General features: G+C 38.3%; 1 protein-coding gene across 2 annotated transcripts in view; it reads left to right on the top strand.

The window, feature by feature from the left end:
• GABBR2 (gamma-aminobutyric acid type B receptor subunit 2) overlaps nt 1–16,621 on the top strand; it is a 470,824-nt gene that overhangs the window by 298,549 nt on the left and 155,654 nt on the right. For both annotated transcript variants that reach the window (XM_048289220.1, XM_048289221.1), the window contains exons 9-11: nt 8,058–8,138; nt 11,083–11,233; nt 11,717–11,849. In XM_048289220.1, the coding sequence (XP_048145177.1) occupies nt 8,058–8,138; nt 11,083–11,233; nt 11,717–11,849 (365 nt within the window). The remainder of the gene's footprint in view (nt 1–8,057; nt 8,139–11,082; nt 11,234–11,716; nt 11,850–16,621) is intronic.

The raw sequence follows: 16,621 nt of genomic DNA on the forward strand, positions 1-16,621 counted from the left end.
TCAGAATTAATGTAAGCTCTGCTCACTTGCTTTATCACAACCATTGTTATGCTTCATGGATGATCTGACTTCATTTCTTTATATATTTTTATATCTTTCTAAGTTTCCTGAATGAAAGCCGTTATGATGGTGTTAACAACTCACATTTTAAGAAATAATTTTTTTAAGCACAGTCTTGATTTTTTTTTTCATCAGATAGCTCTTTGATACATAATATATAAACATGTAATATATTTAGGTGTTAAATCCATATGAACTAAATTACTAAATTTCTGTGTAGAGCTAGAAATCAGTTTAACAAACCAAATAAGAGACAGAAGTATAGTAAGGAAGGTGGGAAAAAAAGCATTAAAGGATCAGTAAAAATAATTTCTGTAAGCTTGTAAAAATGCATAGTCTTGAAATTTTTATAGAAAAATCTTCCTGGGCTACAAAATTACTAGATTTTTTTATGAGTTCAGGTTACTTAATGACACTTTATGTGCTACTTGCTTACTTGCTTGCTGTGTCCTTTTGGCTAAATACCATTACTAAGGTAGTGAAATACATCCAGGGTTAAGAATCCTTAGCTTTTATCCTGACTTTAACGATACCCTCTTTGTCTTTTGTCTGGTTTGACCTTTCTGCCTGTTTTGCTTTATGGATGACTGAAAGATTTACAGCCAGAGAACTGGCTATGAGGAGTAATTATCACTTGCTATATATACTGTTTTCATAACTCGAGATTTCCTATATGCTGTGTATATATGTTTCCAAAGCAGTGAAATCCAGGATTTCATAAATAAAACACATAAATAAAAATTTAAATGAAAGAAATAGTTATGCAGCAGTTAAAGATGAAGGTAGTTATTTCTTAGGGCAAAACAAATTTTAAAACTGTAATTACAAGGGTAAAAACTGTTGCAACCCAAATCCTTGCAAAGGTAACATATTTTTCTTCCTTGATTCTTTCTTTTCTGGCAGCTTCTGCTGAAGAATAATCTTCTATCTGACCTGACATTTTCTTCCTTATTTGAACTGCGATTCTTAATCTCAGCATTTTTGTCTTTAAACAAAGAAATGGTTGCCTGCAAGTGGATGAGATTCATGAAAAAGGTTTTGCTCATTCATTATTTATAAGCTTCTATTGTGATTTTCTTTTTTTAATTGGAAACTTTCAACTGGTGTTCGTTATTGCTGATATGTGATAAGGATAACTGAAAAGCTTCTCAGTCCTGTCTGACAAGGATATATTATGAAAGTTAAGATTGCATTAATTTGCTAAGACTTTCTACATGATCCACAACATGAAATGTTTCTGTATTTATTCTGAAGGAAATTAGCTTTCCTGACACTTAGTTTCATTCAGCATTGTAGAGGCATTTGAGACAGCATTTCCAGTCATGTGGTAGATCGTTATTTTGAGAAACAGCTTTCAAAACAAGTGAGACAGGTAGGGCAGGTTAGCAGAGATTTTGCAGGCAATTTGCACAGGATTTACTGAAGTATGGGAAGTGTTCTCAGGCTTGGCATCAGTTTGCAGTCTCCTGCTTAGGTTTTTCACTGCTTCTGTTTGGCCCGTCTTCTTTCCCGGGACTTGCTCTCTGAACTCTCTTGGCCACAGGATTGTTGTTGCTCAGTGCAGCACATAATCTCCTCAGGAGACTTCCCAGGAGGCAGTAGCGGGAATGAGAAAGACCTAAGACCTGTCAGTGACAAATGATTGCTAGGTGACTGGTGGTGTAAAGTGTTAAAGAAAAGCATTCACTCTTTAAAAGGGAATGTGAGCAGAAGGTAAATTGGAGAGAGGAGCCTCAGGACACCATAATGTAATGTGTCAGAGCACCCTTCGCCCTTTCTCTGGACTGAACCTGTCAATGAGCTGCCAATAGCTTGCTAATGGTGAGCTTTCAGACAGGTCAGATGTGCCTTTGAAAGTGTGAGTCCTTGTGCAATGGCATGATTTTTGATTCATGTCTAGGAGATTGATTTGAAATTTGAAATTAAAATCTGTCATGGCTTAAACCCAGTCAGCAGCCAAGCCCCACGCAGCCACTCAGTCACTCCTCCATCAGCAGGACTGGGGAGAGAATTGGCAGGATTAAAGCATAAAACTCAGGGGTTGAGATAAAGACAGTTTAATAAGAAAAGCACAAGCCATGCACACAAGCAAAGCAAAACAAGCAATTCATTCACCACTTCCCATGGGCAGGCAGCTGTTCAGCCATCCTCAGGAGAGCAGGCCCCATCACATGTAACAGTGACTTGGGAAGACACATGGTGACACACCAAGCATCCCCCTCTTCATCCTCCTTCCCCCACTTTATATACTGAGCGTGATGCCATATGGTCTGGAATCCCTTCGGTCAGTTGAGATCACCTGTCCCATCTGTGTCTGCTCCCAACCTCCCAAGCCCTCCCAGCCCCCTCCCCAGTGTGGCAGCATGAAAAGCAGAAAGGGCCTTGGCTCTGTGTAAGCCCTGCTCAGCCATAAAAAAAAAACATCTCTATATTACCAACCCTGTGTTCAGCAGAAATCCAAAACACAGCCCTGTACTAGCCACTGTGAAGAAAATTAATTCTACCCCAGCTGAAACCACCAGAAAATCTTTCCAAATTTTAGAGTTATTCTCTTCCTAAGGATCTTCAAGTATTTCAAGTGTGTATGGACCAGGCTTAGTTTCACCTGTTGGCAAACACTTTGCCAAAACTCTTCTGAGATTTGATAACTAAGTATTCCCTGTAGCTGCCAGTAGTCCTGTTGAGCTGCAATGCATGAATAAGGAATAATGGTCAGGAACTAAAAGGCTCTGCTGTAGGACAAGGTTTAATAATAATGGTTCCTGAGACAGGCTGCTGGGTGCTGATTATGCAGCAAGATTTTCTAAAATGCTAAGCATCTAATCACCCCCACTGAATTAGGATGGTTAAGCAAGAGGGGCAGCTGGAAAACAATGGGAGAAAGGATTGTTAAACTGATGTCATAGGAAGGTTTAAGCGGCTACAGTGATCATTTTCTGTGTGGAGAAGCAGGAGAAGATAGATAAAAAATTTTGAATAGCTTTTCAAGGACGAGTCATGGAGAGAGCACCTTTTGCAGGCATGTTTTTTCAGAACAAACTAAGACCTAGGTATTTTGTATGCTTTCAGCTATATGTAATATTATATTTCTGCTGCCTCTAAATTGAGAATAGCCTGTGTCCTCTAGATGAGAAACCTCTGTGACCCTTAGTTATCTGGAGAATAGTCCATGGTAAGTTTATTAAATTTACCTTAACATTTACTTTGCATTTGTTGGAAATTGAATACTCATCACTTGCTCATATTTCTCTTTGTAGTTTGCATGGAATTCTAAGTTTATAAAGAGCTGCAGTAACAAAACAGTGTTCTTAGTACTGTCAAGCTATGGTAAAGTGTTACGAGCTTTGAAATCCTTAATCTTCATTTGGAGTCGTGGTTTCGGCACAGCAGTGATGTTAGAGCAGACATGTAACTTGGCTTTATGGTAGCCTAGACCATGCTTTTTACATGGATATATCCCAACAGACATATAGGAGTTCATAAAACTTTGAAGGATACTGTGTTTTTTCAGAGTGCCCTTACTATTATAAGCATAAATTGTACTGCTGCTCATACTGGTGTAAACATTTTTTATGTTGGCTTAACTGCATCACCATGAGGGTTATTTCTACAACTGCAGTTAGACTGACACAATTGAGGGTGCTATTAGCTTTAGATGTAGTGTCATTGAAAGCTAGACATAGAGGAAAATGAAGGAAATCCATCTGTCCCATCTCTTATGCATTGCAAGTGCATTTCTCTCGTCCCTAAACACTCTCAGTAGAAACTGTCTTCATGAGGTGTGAATAAGTACACTTTAAAAAGTGGTGAAAATAGAAATTATGATGTATAGTGAAAGGAACTGAAACTAAGCATCTGGAAATTCTCAGTGTAAGTGGATAACAGTCAGACTGGTAATCACAATACTGCTGTGCATTTTGGTAAGTTTGTTTTACTCAGCTGATATCACTTGCAGGACTTTTTCTTTTTTTTTTTTTTTTTTTTTTTTTTGCTTTTATTCAACAAGAACATGTAACTTCCTGATATGGTCTTGAGAATCCTCTGTACTAACTTTGTGAAATGTGAGCTAATTAATTAAGTTGTAGTGTGTCAATTTGTGTGGAGTTGCATAAAGTGGTGTACTAGTTTGAAAAACAAACCAGTGGGAGGCACCAAGTCAGAATAACAATTTAATGGAGGAAATTAAAGAAAAGGAAAAAAAAACCTAAAAGAAAACACTGGCTCAAACTGACAGAGTCAAGATACAACCTGAGTCTCTGTTAGTCAGGGTGGTGGTAGCAGTCTGGTAGAATGGTGGCTGCAGTCCTCTGAAGCAGTGATCCTGTAGAAAAAGAGTCTGCTCTTCCTCAGAAGGTCCAGTGGTGGCTGTGTAGCTCCTGTCCTCTGGAAATCCAGTGGGAAGGGTTGTCTCTGGTGTTCAGAGTCCCAGATTATATCCACGATGGGATGCTTGGTTCCTCCCTCTGGGTGGAGCATCTCACAATGGGGTAATGAGTCATGAGGCCAAGTGTTGATTAGGCTCATTAACAGAAGATAGTCCGGAGGGAGTTATCTCTGAGTCAGGCAGCAGAACAATGATGGGCCATTAACAGAAAGATAGTCTGGGGGGAGGAGGCAAGGAAACACTGCCCCACATGGTTTCAACAGCTCCTGAGGATGGTAATAGAATACACTGTAACCCAGGACAAGTGGGCTATAAAATTCTGTAATAAAACATGTAGAAAAAAAATTTTAATACACCTTTGAGAGTATCTCATTGTTTGTTGGCAGAAGGCTTTCATGTTGGCCATATAAGTAATCTATTCTATGACAATTTATTAACAACAAGGATTAATTGTTTATAATTCTGTGAGAATTATAGGCATAACTTGCAGTCACATTTTTCTAGGCCAGTTTTATCTGGGTTGGTTAGTTTTTATAACTTTTGTCCCTCTGTGAAAGAACAGCTTCAGATCCTAGTTCTGAAATTTCTCCAGTCTTGTCATGGTATTGACAAACATTATCTCACAAACCCAGTATCTTTTCCCTCCTATTTTACTTCTGCATTTTAACATGAGCTTCAGTACAACCTCTCTATCATGACTATAGAAAGATCTAGTTAAAAATAATAGAAGCACTACAGAAAGAAGTCAGCACCGTATTCTGAATATTCTGAAAAGCACTTCGTTGGTGTGTTTCTTTGAAGGAGTTCTACTCCCTCCTGTCCTTTTGTTGTTGAACACTCAGAGGTTTTGACAGATACAAGCTACATTATACAAATACTATCCTAACTTTAGTAATTCAGAATTCCCAAAGGAAACTGAATGGAACGGCATATAGAAAAGTAGAGCCTGCAGTCCCATCTTTAGCTGTATTGACCTATGCAAGAGAGCAGAGAGCCACAGTGCTGTCCCCTTGCTTTAATTAATATTTGGAAGTGACTTTGTCACTGATCAGCACTTGTGCTTAGGGATCTGAAAAACCAGCAGCTGTGGTTCTCCTTGCTGGGAGAACAAAAGATCACAAAAAACCTTTTTGAGTCTCCCCCTCAGCACCCCTGTAATCACACTATAAAATGGATAGTATATCCTTCCTCTCAATAAAAATATGGTTTATTTCCTTCACAGACTAATTTCCACAGTTGTCACTACTTTAAGATATCAAAAATCTTTACAGGTTTTCTTGACTTCAGTAAAGTGTGGCATGTCCTCTATGAACTGTACTTTCCCATTGGTAAGGGACAAGGCACTGATCATGTGGTTTCCTGGCAGCAAATGTTGAGGGTTTTTCCCCACACTCTTAGGTTTCTAAGTCCCAAAATCTTGCTCTTCAGGCTGCCATGGAAGTTTGTTTCTCAGAATACTGAGCTCCATTCCTACAAGGGCTAGCTCCTGCTACTCAGGCTATCTAGTTCAGGCACATTCTCAGTGTTACTTCACCTGTGAAAGAAGCCGTGTAAGAATTTATAGATGTTGAAAAGAAAGGCCATTGTCTGTCACATGAATTAGTCACAGAAAAACTTTCTCAATTGCTGTACTTTAATCAGACCACAGATTTACACTGGTTTTGTATATGCTTTTCCACCTGTTATGTGCTTCCTACATCTCATCTAGTCCCAGTAAACTCTCCATACAGAAATGGTTGTAGAGCAACCTTCATTTCCCTTCTATGCTCATCAGAGTTATGAGGCTTTAGCCTGTTGCTGTGAAGTTGGTACTAGACCAACACCAAGGTGTGTGTCATCCCCTTTTGGTGTCAGGGGATGCTGTGGACTCTCTGGCATCTAATGTGCACACCGTATATCAATATGCATCCTGATGTTTGTCTCTCTTCTCTCTAGATTGTGTTTTGATGTTTTAGATCTGCAGGTAACAGCTATCATGCTACAAATACAAATGGAAGTGGATTGGTTCTGGTTTTAGCATTAACCATTTTAGCTTTTAGATGATTTCTGGAAATATTGTATTGTTTAGGATTGTCAAGAATTGTTCATGTATCTATTTCACAGTGAATGTTCAGTCTGCGACGGAAATTATAAACTTATATTCACTCCGAAGAGTATGTGGTGCCATGTGGATGGGCTTTGTGAAACTGCTGCTGGACACCGGCAGATTTTGCTTTTATTCCAAATTAGTCTTAGGTCCATCCAAGTGGATCATGCTCATGTGAAAGGCAAATGAGTCTTCAGAACTGCAAACTCCAGCTTTTGTTGGAGGTGTAGTAGATGCCTAGAACTATCTGCCAGATTTGCAGCCCAGTCTACAATTTACTGGAGACAATTTTAACAATATAATAATATATATAACAACATAACAATAAAAATAGTGGTTTGTGTTAAGGAAACTTTTGCCTCCTGTGAGCTTAGTATTAGTATTAGTCAGCCTGTAGATTTTACTAAAATGAAGCTAGCTGTGCTATTCAGCAGAGCTGTACAGGCAAAATCACTTTGAGTGAGAAAGGAGAAAAGGTTAATGTGGAGCTGTTGGGTGAAATACAGCCTTTTCAAATTTGCCATCTAGCTCAAGATCATCAGCTCCCAAAATCAGTGTCACAAATAGGGTCATGAGCTTGGAATTTAAATGTAAATTGGGTTGTGCATGCCCAAACAAAGAGGCCTGAAAGGAAATTTTTGTCTCTGCTGAGCCAGCTCTTCAAAGAAATCTTTAGCCAATGGGCCTGTGGTTTGTAAGTCTCATCAAAATATAAAAGTTTTAATGTAAAAATGATAATTTAGTAAGCTCCTGCACTTCTAAGCTGTACCAAAAACCTGACAAAAATGGCAGAAATTAATTCATGCCAGATGTTATCAGAAGTGCGGGACAAATGCATGTCAGAGTTCCAGGTATAGTGGCCAAGGCAGCAAACAAACAAATTCCTCCACCTTTATACTCTATTCTGTCAGGTACAAGAAAGCCAGAGATGTGACAATAGTCCCAAAACAGCAGATGAGACTAACAGTAAAATTTTAGCTCAAGTGTGTGTTGGTTTTAATTATATAACATAGTATGTTTTGCAGTCAGGGTACTAATGAGTTGCTAATTCCCATTCAGAGTAAGAGAATTGATTCCCAGCATATCTACTAAGTAACCAGTCTACTCCATACTGGCTGGAGCCTGCCACTGTGACTCTCCTGGGAAATACTTCTCAGGGCGAGTTGTCCTAGTTGTTTAAATGGGAAGGGAATGTGTGATTTAGCTGTGTTTGTTCTCCCAGTAAAAATTTCATGAATAGTGTGAGCCAGTAAGAAACTATGTGATCTTTAAGCTGGAGATGACTGTCCAATAACAGTTTCCTGATTATGTAAACGAGTTCTTAAAATACTTTACATTTCTTTCAAGAACCAGAAATATTTCTTCTAATGATGTTAGCTGTCTGGCATTCTGATTTAATTATTCATGCCCTATTCTTTCATATTTCTTTTCCTTTTGACATACTGTCAAAAAAGAAAACAAAATCAGTTAAATAATTGAGAACATGTGAACTGCCATAAATAATCACTCTTGTTTGTTTCTCTGCAGAACAAAAGGAAGTAAAGGTGGGAGAATACAATGCTGTGGATGACAAATTGGTTATAATCAACAACAGCATCAGGTTCCAAGGTAGGAGACAAAAATGGAAAGAGGTACAGGAGTGGCATGGGTAGCTGTATGTAGTTTCTATGACTGTGTGCTCTTAAAAAACTGGTTTAAGATTTTTAATATCAAAAAGCTGTAGAAAAGTAAACACTATAGAAAGTAAAAGGGAACTAACCTGTGCTTGAAAAACCAGGAGAATTCTGAACAGAAAATTGCAATGTTTTGATATTGTATACTTGGTTTTTATTCCAATGATAGGGCAAAATCAGATTTTTTATGTGTACACAAATGTTCTTTGATATTTCAAGAAGAAGGTTCTTCACCAATGAATAATGTTCTATTTCATCCCCATTTCCCATGCCCCCAGCTCATCTCACCTGAGGGATGTGAAACAGGGCCAGACAGGGTTTTCAGACCCGCAGCACTCCCAAGGTCCGCAGCAGACATATAGCCTTTGTTGCTGTATCTTTCTGGTTTTTATGCCAAGGTGCTCCAAAGATAATATGGGGGCCTCTGCCCTCAAGAAGTTGGAGTGCAGACATATCCATGTTTTTCAGAGCCCATGGCTGTGGCAGCCAGGTGTGAGCTGAAATGAGTTTTAAGGGTGTCTCCTGCTGAATATAGGCATACACATTATTTTCAAAGCTTATTTTTAAGATTTAATCTTAAGCTCTGCTATGGTGCAGTTCAATGAGAAAAAGTGAAGTCAGCTTTATGAGTTCTGTGTGGTTTTCCCCTGGAAGTGGTGAGGTGGATCAGTATCAAGCTGTTGTACTATTGTACTCTCCAACACCTACCTCCAGTAGGTCCCAACACCCAAGTTTTGCATGAACACAGGTGGAGTTTCATTGCAGTGATCTAATTCATGACTACTTGTCTATCTGCTGGAGCTTTCCAGCTTTCCTTTTGGTATGCCTTGCTGGGCTTAAAAGAGTACAGCTACACAAACTTCTCACATCTCTCTGGAGAATGGGGCTTTGGAAATGAAGAGTGAAGAATCTGTCCCAGTTGCCAAAGTCTGGGACCCAGCAGATTATTTTTGCTGCAAGGAGGAACTAATGATGCAGGTGAATACTGATTCATTCCCACTAATTTCCAGAGAATATATGCAGGATGAATCCAGTTACAGGAGACAGCATTTGTTCATAACTCCTCACCTTTAGGGACAGTATATGATGGGGAAAAGTCTCTGTACAGTCTTTTTCAGGACAAGACTGCTAGGTGTCATTCTGACCACATGTGAAGGTGGTCTTTCCACCCATAACCTGTCTTGTGGTTTTCTTAAGATGTATTATGTGACTCTCAGTGAATCTTTTCCTTTTACTCATCTTGGCTTTCATTGAGACAGTTGGATATTCCATGTGGAGGACACTGACTTCCAGTCAGTATAAGAAGCCTAGTAACTTTAACTATTTGAAATAGAGAGTAGTAAAAATGTTCCTGTTTAAACCATTGCAAAAAATTCCACAGCAACAGGAAGCAACAGGATTGAATGACCAGTGCACAAACAAGAAAATACATTTTGTAGACTCACTGTTTGTTTACATTTAATAAATGCAATCCATTAATATACTCTGTAGAGTTTAGAAACAGTAGGGTGAGGTTTTATTTTTTTAGTGTTAGTTCTTTTAAATCAGGCATGTGTTTTATTGAGTTTTTTGCTTGTTACTTGTCTAATTTTATGAATTGCCATGGACTGTAAACACATGCAATGTAGAGGGAAAGAGGAAAATCTCAGGTATTTTTCTCCAATATCAAATCAACAAATGGTCCCTTCACTGCCACTTTTTTGTGATCACCTAAAGGAATTTTTTTCTGAAAAGTTGGACATAAAGACCAAAGGATAGCAAGTTTCCATGGTCTGAATTGTTTCATTTTAACTCTTATGGGTAAGGCTATTTTATTGTGCAAATCCTTGAATATTCTTTTCAGTGCAAGGCAGAAGAGTGGATGTAAAATTTAGCCATGGCAGCTGCTAGTCAGGTACTCACAGCTCTGCTTCTGCAGTCGTGCTCTGAATGGAGTTGCTTGGCTCCGTGGCCCTTACAGCCCCAAGGAGAGCTGATGCAAAAGGACTGGCTCAGGAACTGTAGGGCACAAAAAATCTGTTTCTGAAGGAAGACACTGATGCAAAAGGCCTTTTGCCAATCTCCTGCACCAAGGACAAAAATTAGTAAGCAGGTGAAATGGAGTGTGGGAAGTCGGGGATGCAGAGCTTTATTGCAGTTGTAGGAAAGTGATTCTCCTCATTAAACCAAGAAGCTTTTAATTAGTTGGAGCTGACTGTCGATGAAGTACACAGCTTTAAACATAGTTTTTAAATTTAGACATTCAAATCCACATCTGCAGGGATTAGCAAAGTGGATCTGTCCCTATAAAATTTTTGCTATCCATTTTCCCATATTGCTCCCTTCTGTAGAATCCTGAGGGCACCAACAACCCTCCCTTCCCTCCTCCCAGGGCTTCCCCCACCATGGCCACAGCCCAGGACCACTTTTCAGCCCCAGGGCCATCAATCCCTGTCCCAGGGATGCCACACTAAGGCTGATCTCCAGACAGGCTGCTTGAATTTGCTCTGGCAATGACAGATGCACAGAAACGATGCTTTCTGTTTTCTACTCATTGCTCTGTCACTTGTCTCAGAAAAGCGTAACCTCCTGGTAAAATTTACACTCATAGTATGCATTTTAGTGTTTGTTTACTTTTAAATGAGGCTAGTTAGCATGTATGGGGTTCTGCACTGGGGTTTTGTTGTGTTTTTTCTTCCAAAGAGGCTATTTACCTGCTCCAGAAATGCAAATCTTCATGTCAATCAATGTGACTAACATATGTCTGTCAAAGTCACTGATGTGGTTCACCGTTGCTAAGTGTGCTAATTCAAGGTATAGTACTTAGGTGAGGCAAAGTTTCTTGCAGAAATTCTACATCTGGTTGAGCTTTAGCCTTTTTTTTCTTCATGCAATTCTAGGTCTTGAGCCTCCAAAGGACAAAACAATTATACAAGAGGAGCTGCGCAAAATCTCCCTGCCTCTCTACAGCATCCTCTCTGCCCTCACAATCCTAGGAATGATAATGGCCAGTGCCTTCTTGTTCTTTAACATCAAAAACAGAAATCAGAAGTAAGACATTCATGTTACTTCTATCACAAATTCTTTCATAATGTCATGTTCATAGAATCAGTCATGGGTATGTATCTATCTCCATGTATATGTAAGGAAAATGTAAAACTGTGGAAAGATGGTATTTTAGAACTATTTAATTGAAATCACTGGGTAATATATTCACATTGAAACAGACTGGATTTAAGTTCTTTAATACTGTCTGAAAAGTGTAATTTTCTAGTTTATGTTTGACTGTCTGCTAATAATGTTAACTCTAGCTAATTAATCCATCAGTAAAAGAGGGGGTCTTTCTACTAAGCATTTAAAAACCTGAAACAACGCCAGACTTTATAAAATAGCAAATACTGTGCATGCCTATAGATTTCATGGAGTTCTAGAAGAGTTATCTGTTTACCTGGTTACAAAAAGCTCTTCTTTATTGCTCTTGTAGCCTAGCAGTAATCTTTTCATCTTTAATGCACTATTACCTTTTGTCCATAGACTAATAAAGATGTCCAGTCCCTACATGAACAACCTTATCATCCTTGGAGGAATGCTTTCTTATGCATCTATTTTTCTTTTTGGTCTTGATGGATCCTTTGTCTCCGAAAAGACGTTTGAGACACTTTGCACAGTAAGTAATTCCATATATTCTAGTTCAATTCTAGTTGAATTCAGTCTTACAGGAAACTCTGTGAGGAATGCAAACAGAAAAGTTCAGTAGTTGGATGTGTCATTCCATTAAATCACTGATTCTCATAGTTCTTTCCTGGGATATTTTCTGGGACCAAATTCTAAAACATGCACAAAGCTTCATTATTGTGATGGCTGGTGGTTGTTGTTGTTGTTGATATTATTATTATTATTATTATTATTATTATTGAAAGCTTCAGGTGCATTGGGATTTGATCTCAGACTGAAAGGGTAGACACACATTCCTGTTTTGAAATCATACCTATGACGATGATTTACTAAAGGTTGTGTTCATAGCATGACAACTTGTAATACCTGTAAAGCTACTGTGTTTTCTTTATACATTCCATATTATTTTAAACTACATCACTGCTGCTTGTCTATATCTCTTTAGTCAGCCTCTTTGGCTGACTCTCCAGACTTCTTCTACTATTTTGAGGCTATGCTATAAATTCTCACAAGCCTACATCCATATAGAATACATTCTAGTTAAATCAAAACAAGCAGCTCTGAAACCAAATTAAATATGTCCACCTAGAAACTTGTAATGTCTTAATTGTTCAGTGTAATATGCACTTACTCTGACTTGCAGAGGCCTTTTCAAAGAAAGGGAAAGGGCAAGAACTTCACTGCAAGGATACTTTTTCCAGAAGCAGTACAAAACAGCATCTAAATTTATCCCATATATCTTCTCAAAAAATTCAGGATTCTGCTTGACTTGTTGCCTAAAAATATCAGACTTAGAAGTTACCTTCACTATCATTTTGATTCTTCTTCATTTCTCTAGAAAGTTGCGGTTCACAGCACCTTTTGTTTTTAGGAGCCTGAATTTCTGATAATGACTAGCAAGAGAGAAATTTTACTTCAAGTTGGATGCCTAAAGCCAAGTTTACTGAAAGTCGGATGCCTAAAGCTAGTTGATGCAGATACATCCCAATATGTCAGCTGAATCCCTGCATACTGGCTAGAACCATTGCAGAAGTGAAACACCATGTGACCTGTTGAGTTAGACCATTTCAAAACACTGGAGATTCCATAGCACGTGCTAAGGTGGACTAGAAGACATACTATAGGTGCATGTACAGGATTGTCTGATGAAAGTCTTACCTTCCTTAGCTGGGCCTGGACACAGCTGTACTTCAGACACTTAAACTTTAGCAGCAAAGGAAAGGAGAAGAAAAGAATATCCAGTCTTCCTACAACTAGAGCTCTAATTCTCAATACAGCTAGTAGAAAGAGGTGCCTTAAAGATTTGAAAAGGATGATCCTGTTCACCTCTCCCAAACTGGTCTATAATTCTATGAATACAATGGGGCCAATAGGAAGTAAAAGAAGACATCATCCATTCTTTAGCCAGGAATTATGCCCTTTTTTGTGAAACAGCTTCTGATGGAGCAGAAGAGTCATTAGGAAGCCAGCTGTTGATGTCAATCCCCATTCTTTTCTCATCCTCCACTGCAGAAGGATCTAGAGGCAGGGGACATAATTTTTAAGTCCTGTGTCTCCTCAGCCTTGAGGGGCTTGTATCCAGAGCTCCTGAGTTCACTGCCAGGCCGCAGGCCACCATATGACTGGGCTACAACCCTCCTCTGGAAGCAGCCATGCACTGCTGAACAGAAGGAAAGTGGGAACCAGAGGTACTTATCAGCATCTAGCTGTTCTAGGAAACAGATTTCCAACCAAATGTAACTATATGAGACTAAATTTGAGTCCTTCTTTACATGTGAAACATCTCAGTCTTAACTCTGAAAAATGAACCAACATCCAAAATCCTGTGCCTCTGAGCTAAAACATTTCTTCTGTCTGATTTTTCTCTAATCTGCCTCTCAAAGTGCAATCACTACTCTTATATCCTAAATGCAACAAAATTTAACTGTGGGCTGCTTCTGTCTAATCTTACATATCTCTTTCTTTCATTCCAATTTGTATCTGTCACATTATGTTAGGTCTGTTTGTCTGCCATAGAGGGATAGATCTGCACCTGAGTAAAACACCTACTTGAGTTAGGTGACCAATAAAAGAAAGGATTGGAAGAGAATGCTGTGTCCTAGAGCCAAACTTTGATTGAGAAATATCACCACATGCCTTAAGCAGAGGGGTTTTTTTTTGGTTTTTTTTACATAGTTAAATCCTGTATAAACAGAGCAGAGTCTGAGATTTCTTCCCAGTCTTGGCTTTCCAGGTTTTGGTCCAGTACAGAAGCATTTCTGATTATGTTTTCCTGTGCATGGCTACTGATATATCTTATGAATCCCAGCTCTATCAGCAATTAGTGCTACAGTCATAGATGCAACAAATCCTTCAGTAGTTGTCGATAGGGAAGGTTTTTCCAACTTCTTACTCATTAAAAAAATTCTTACAAAATTTCTCCTCCAACTGTATTTTTTTTAAATGGGATAGCTTATGCTTCTCTTAGATATCATCTCTACATGGCTACCATTGACTGTGATAATTCAGTTTTATTGTATCTAGAAAACTCTGAATTAATGCTGGGAAATTCATAAATATGAGAGGCAAACCCACTTACCTTTTGAATAACTCTTCTCTCTCTCCTCATCTCCTCAAAACAGCCACCAAGTGCTGGGTACAAAGTATACATTTGGCTTCATGTCAAAAACATCCCAATTCCCATGTAGGCAATATGCTTAGGGATTTCATAAGGTCTGCTAACAGATACCAGTGCTTATAGGATCAGGCCAGGACAAATCTCTCTTCATCATCCATCTCCCTGGAAATGCATGGTTTTGATTAGTCATTCTAGCCACGAGAGATTAGTTTAAAATTCCCATTTGATTTCAGACTGAGGATTAGTCTTTAAAAAAAATAGTTACATTTGAGAATGATCATAAAAAGCCACTGAGGCAAGTCATCAAGGTGTAACAACTGTATCTCAGACACAGAGAGCCATGTAAATGAAGGGAGATATTTTTTTTTGGAAGGGAAGTAAAAATATTCGTTCAAGTTTTATAAGCACATGCAAACCTATAAAGCTGTCATTAGTGTTATCCCCTGCCTAAGCCAAGTAATCACCCTCGTTGTCTTCTGTATTTCAGAAGTGATTAGATCTCACCAGGGTAGCAGTATATACACAATAGCTAGTGTACTTAATTAGATACATTATATATGGTCCCTGTTTAAGTTTCTGACAATTTCCGGCAACACTTATAGAAAGTCCTTAGAACTTCTGTTGACTAAGGTGTTCATGCCACAGGAAGGGGATGGGAAATAGGTGGTCTTTAAGGTATCTTACAGTTCAGGCCATTCTATTATTCTATACTCAAAAATTCAGGAAAAATCATTTCCAAATTGTAGGTATTACATTCAACTCTGTTGGATTTGTTTCCTCTAGAGCATTGTTGTTTGTAGTGCTGTTTGGAGGGTGAAATGCTTTGCAACCTCAGCTGTTTTTTTGCTTTTCTACACTATGTCTATATGTGGCATATGCTTAATGCTGTAGTATTCCAAGGACACTGAAAAAGGATCCAAAATTACACCAGTAACACCTGAAAGTTTCAAAGGATTTATTTGACAAGTTGTACTACAACTTTCCACTCTGTAAGGCACTCAGTGTAAGAGGATATGGTCCATAAGTCATTATGCTGAAACATAGAAACAAATGTTAAATCTAGTTAAGAGTCAGTAAAGCACTTTAAGCATATAGTCAAAAATTTGCTGGATAAGGGATTACATTAGTCTTTAAAATTATATAATGTTGACTCTGTGACAGAGTGATAGAGTGAGTAATTGGTTCCCAAACACACTTATTTTTACCTTGGCATGCCCATTTTCTATGGAAAAGTAATCAAGTATATTTAAATACGTAATAATTCTGTGTTTTCTCAGTAAGAACTCATAAGAGCAAATGTAACATAATTTAGTTTCATGTCAGAATTAGAGATTAGGTATCATATTTTATAACTCCAATTATATGGAATTCAAATGATCCAGAGCAGTGAGTTCTGAGAAAGTGGTCATTGTATTATTGAACCATTAGATCATGTCTTACTTAATAGCAACTTTATTGGTTGCACAGAACAAGAAAAAACAATACAATATTTTGTTACATGCATATGTATGCCACAGTACAAAGTGTTTCAGATATGAGAGAGAGAATGAGAAGGATTTATCTTTGTTTTTAATCTCAGAATTACCATGGTATCATAGCAAAAAAAAAAAAAAAAAAGGAAGAAGTTAGAAGTAAGGGTGTGAAATGAGATGTGATGCCAACCGGAAAAATGCAAGCGAGTGGAAGCATATTTGAAAGCATTCATTATATGGAAGAGAGAGACTCAAAATTAGCAATGCTAGTGACATATCCTATGAATAGACTTTAAGGTGACATACTAAATAGAGATACTCAAAATAGAGAGAATATTAGATAAGATCATAACGTTTAGACTTCTGTAATACATTCCACTGAGAATTTCATGATTTACATTTAAGATGAGTAATGTCTTTTCAAGTTGTAACTGCCGTGGGATGAAAAACTACTATGGTCCTGAGTACGACCATAGTCTTCTATGTTATGCATCTTCCTCAAATAAGTAAACCCAATTATTAAGTTGAGGCTGAAGATATTTTAAGTACTCCACACTGCACTCACCCGTAGTTCCACAAAAAAAGGCCTGGTTCACTAGGTCATAGTAGAGAGAACAGCTCTTCTCCTCGGTCATGGTAGTTCCAATGTGTAGCACGACTTCCTCCTGGGGAGTG

Source organism: Corvus hawaiiensis, chromosome 30 (assembly GCF_020740725.1).
Source record: "Corvus hawaiiensis isolate bCorHaw1 chromosome 30, bCorHaw1.pri.cur, whole genome shotgun sequence".
Classification (NCBI taxonomy): domain Eukaryota; kingdom Metazoa; phylum Chordata; class Aves; order Passeriformes; family Corvidae; genus Corvus; species Corvus hawaiiensis.